This window comes from Trypanosoma equiperdum (genome assembly GCF_001457755.1).
Source record: "Trypanosoma equiperdum strain OVI genome assembly, contig: ctg_1654, whole genome shotgun sequence".
Lineage (NCBI taxonomy): Eukaryota > Euglenozoa > Kinetoplastea > Trypanosomatida > Trypanosomatidae > Trypanosoma > Trypanosoma equiperdum.
In genome coordinates this window covers 1-3,382 of record NW_027123676.1, presented here as the reverse complement: position 1 = coordinate 3,382, position 3,382 = coordinate 1, and the positions used below count along the sequence as shown (strand labels likewise).

General features: G+C 49.5%; 1 protein-coding gene across 1 annotated transcript; it reads right to left on the bottom strand.

Annotated features, from left to right (window-relative positions):
- Positions 1-322: 322 nt before the first annotated feature.
- On the bottom strand, positions 323-2,974 carry TEOVI_000613000 (uncharacterized protein; the record flags this gene model as incomplete). Its single annotated transcript, XM_067222552.1, has 1 exon — positions 323-2,974. One exon carries the CDS (start codon positions 2,972-2,974, stop codon positions 323-325), a length of 2,652 nt encoding a protein of 883 aa, XP_067078653.1.
- Between the last annotated feature and the right edge of the window lie 408 nt (positions 2,975-3,382).

The following is a 3,382-nucleotide window of genomic DNA, read 5'->3' as shown; positions in this document are numbered from 1 at the left end:
AGAGCATCTATCGAAAGCAATTCCGTTTTTTTCTTCTCAACAGGCGGAACCGCCCTTTACTTAACACGAGCAAGCAATTTGTAAACCCTCATACTACGTAGCGTTTCACGAACAGCTACTGCGGTGTGATCGGGTCGAAGAAATAAGCGAAATTCATGGTGAAAAGCCGAAAATGCGGCACATGTGTTTACTACTCTATTATTAGTACCGTGAAGACGCAAAGCTTCCTAGCATTAATGACCAATATATACGTGTGTATATATATATATATATATATACTACGGGTTTATTGTTAGGTTGCATGATATTTTATGTTCGCGTATCACATCATCGATACCAGAGCACGCACGCTGTCGGAGGGACATGAGAAACTTGTTTCCGCAGAGCATAAACTCCGGTGGTGGCTTCCCGGCGATCCGTTTCCATCTCGATCGAGCGGCCCCATTCTTCGGTGGGATCGTGTATTTTCGAACGGTTTACTGTAGCGGAAATCGTTCGATTTTTCTGCTGCTTGAAGACTATTTCTTGCGTGCAGCCTGAGACGATCCACTGTTAGACCATTTGCTTTAAATGTGGCATTTTGCACGGCGCTTAACTGCTGTTTTTTACAACAAGTAGCGGCTGCCATCATTCTGTTGGTGCAGCGATTATTTAACGGTTTACACGCGATGGGGCTGTTGGCCGCATTCACATACCTGATAGAAGGCGCAATTTGTGTCGTGTGTCGCTTCACAAACTCCTTCCATGTGCGGAAGTACCGACGCAAAAACTCCAAATGAACTCTGTTGAGGAGCGCAGCAAAAGCTGTCGGAGTGGGGTGGCCACCACCAGTACCCAATCTCTCCTCGTCACACCTCACAGAACGCTTTAGCGGTATTGAAACATTTTTTCCCCAACGCTGTGCTGTCGAGGAAGGCCAAACCTGAGGCGAGTGAAGTGGCTCTAGAAAAATATCATCATTCTTCTCGACCAGTTGAGATCCGCGTTCGGAGGGTATTTTCCCATCAACGCTTGTTCCGCCTGAAGGTGTGCGCGGGGAATTTCGTGGGCCCATGGGTAACGTCTGAGTTCGCAGAAAAGGAGCCTGTGAGTCGTCCTCCTCCTGTTCCAAGCAGGTTTTAAAGCTGCGCGCTGTCAGCATCGAATCTCCGGTTACAGCATCAGATGGTACACTTCCTAACACATCACCAACAATGGTTTCGTGCAAGTTCTCCACAAAATGGCTCATGTTGGAAGCCAACTCGGCAGCCTTCACGAGAGGGTCCATTTCCACACCTTTGCCCGACATCGGCTTAAGGTAACTGGTGTCATTGTCACCCCCACAATTTGTTTTCTCCCTGTTAAGTATCGGTTGGGACAACAAAAATAGACCCTGGCACATCCTTCCTTCCGTGTTGTCAGTTTGTGTCGCTGAATCCAGCACTTTGCGGTGGTCATCATACCGCACATCACCACTTGCTGCAGGCCGCCTCTCACGAGGTGGTGACGGCAGCGGATTCTCACAGATTTCCATCATTTGCTTCTTGTCAATATTCGCTTGGTCTTCTCGTGTAACTTCCTCTGTTCCAATGATATCGGAAATTTCGACGACGTCAAATTGAGAGGAACCACTCTCCTCAACTGAGGCATGCCCAAAATACGTCTGACCCGCTCTGACTTGAGGTTGCGGTGCACTGCACCCCCGACTGGAGGCACCAAATATGTCGCACCCCGCATTCCATCGAAGCGTACATTTTTCATAGGCAAATTCTGGATCCTCAGGACACCAATCAGATATTTCTCGTCCAAATGGAACATTTGCTTTCTGTCTTCTTGAGGTCAACGGTGGCCCAGCGGCGGCGTGGTCCATGTTCTTTTTCATAACAAAGCTTTGCTCTGAACTCCTGTACTGGGAATTGCCACAGAAGCTGCCAAGTCGGTGGGGCTCAGTGGAAGGTAATTTACCACCAGCACACCAAGCGATGCCGTTGTCGCGCCTTCTCGCTGGGGACTTTACTCCGGCCGAGGGTGATGCCGCCCTTGGGGAGCGCATTGCAGACAACGACACCTTCTTTTTGTCATCACATTCCCTGTTTCTTTCAATGGCAGAGCGTACGTTGGTCAGTAGTAGAGACCCTCTGCTAATAGAGCTCGTTGGCGCAAGTGTCATCGACGCAGGGGATTGTCTCATCGGCTGAATTGGGGTTGGCACTGACTCTGGTCGGACCATTACCGCGCCTCGAGACTCTCTTTGGCATGTTTGAATGCTTTCGCTTTTAGTAATAACGTCGGCCTTAAGGTTGGTATCGATGGACGGGTGTTTGTTACTTTCCAGGAAGCGGTCCACCGGTTGCGCAAAGGCCTCTAATGCTCTATCTCGAGTTGTTTTCGCGGCATACTCCCGTCGAAGCAGCGCCGCTCGCGTCTGCCGAGGCGAACCCAAAATCAAGGCGTCACCAGTGAAGCGCGGTGTGATATGATTGTTGCCAGTTGCGGAAGAAACTGCAGCAACGGCGGCTGCAAGAAGGTTTGCATGGCCGGTTGCAGCGCTGCTTCCAACAAACTCCTGCCTCGGGCTTTGCTTTCCCATTGGTGTATTCAATAATTCCCGTGTGGTTCTTGGCGGAGAAGGTACGTCACGTTTATTCGCAACAAAAAACGCATGGCGGCGCGGCGTCATTGCTGCATGCACCTCTCCTTCATTGTCCGCTCGCCTTTCCCGCTTAGCTTTGCAATCACCTGCAAACCTGGAAAGGTGCGGTACCCTCCCGTCACCGAACTCCCGTGCAACCGTGTGATTAAATTTAGCACTTTTCTGTGGGGCGATTCTGATGGGTTTCGTATATCTCACTGCTTCATGAGCTCGTAATGGTGAGGGGATACTAAAGAAAACTGAATCCTGATTGTAATCCATATCCTCCTCGTCCTGCGATGGTGCTGACGACTCCTTCTCCTGAAGGATACGCAAAGCTGCTCTGGAAAGCGGGCCCTTCATTCTATCAGTGCAGTTTTGTGCAGATATAGGAGTCTACCTTGCCTACTGATTAAAGAGGTTACAACCGAGGTAAGAAACAGAGAAATGGACGGCACAGGACTATGACAGCGAGTCATTCCTATATACAACCTGCCAACGGGGGAGGGGCGAGTGGAAACAGCTTCGGAAAGAAGAACCAGCCGCAATGACAGCGCCATGCACATAAACATGTATACAATGTGTAACGGATATGCACCATTATCGCTAGGTGTAGATAAGGGAGAAGTTTTAATATCGGTAACTTCCTGAGGGGGGGGGATAACTCCCTTCGAAAAAAGTGCAACATGTAAATTAGATACACGTGTAATAGCAAGCAAGAGTAAACGACCCTGAACTGTGGCATCAAGCACAATTCCTTGCATTTGTTCG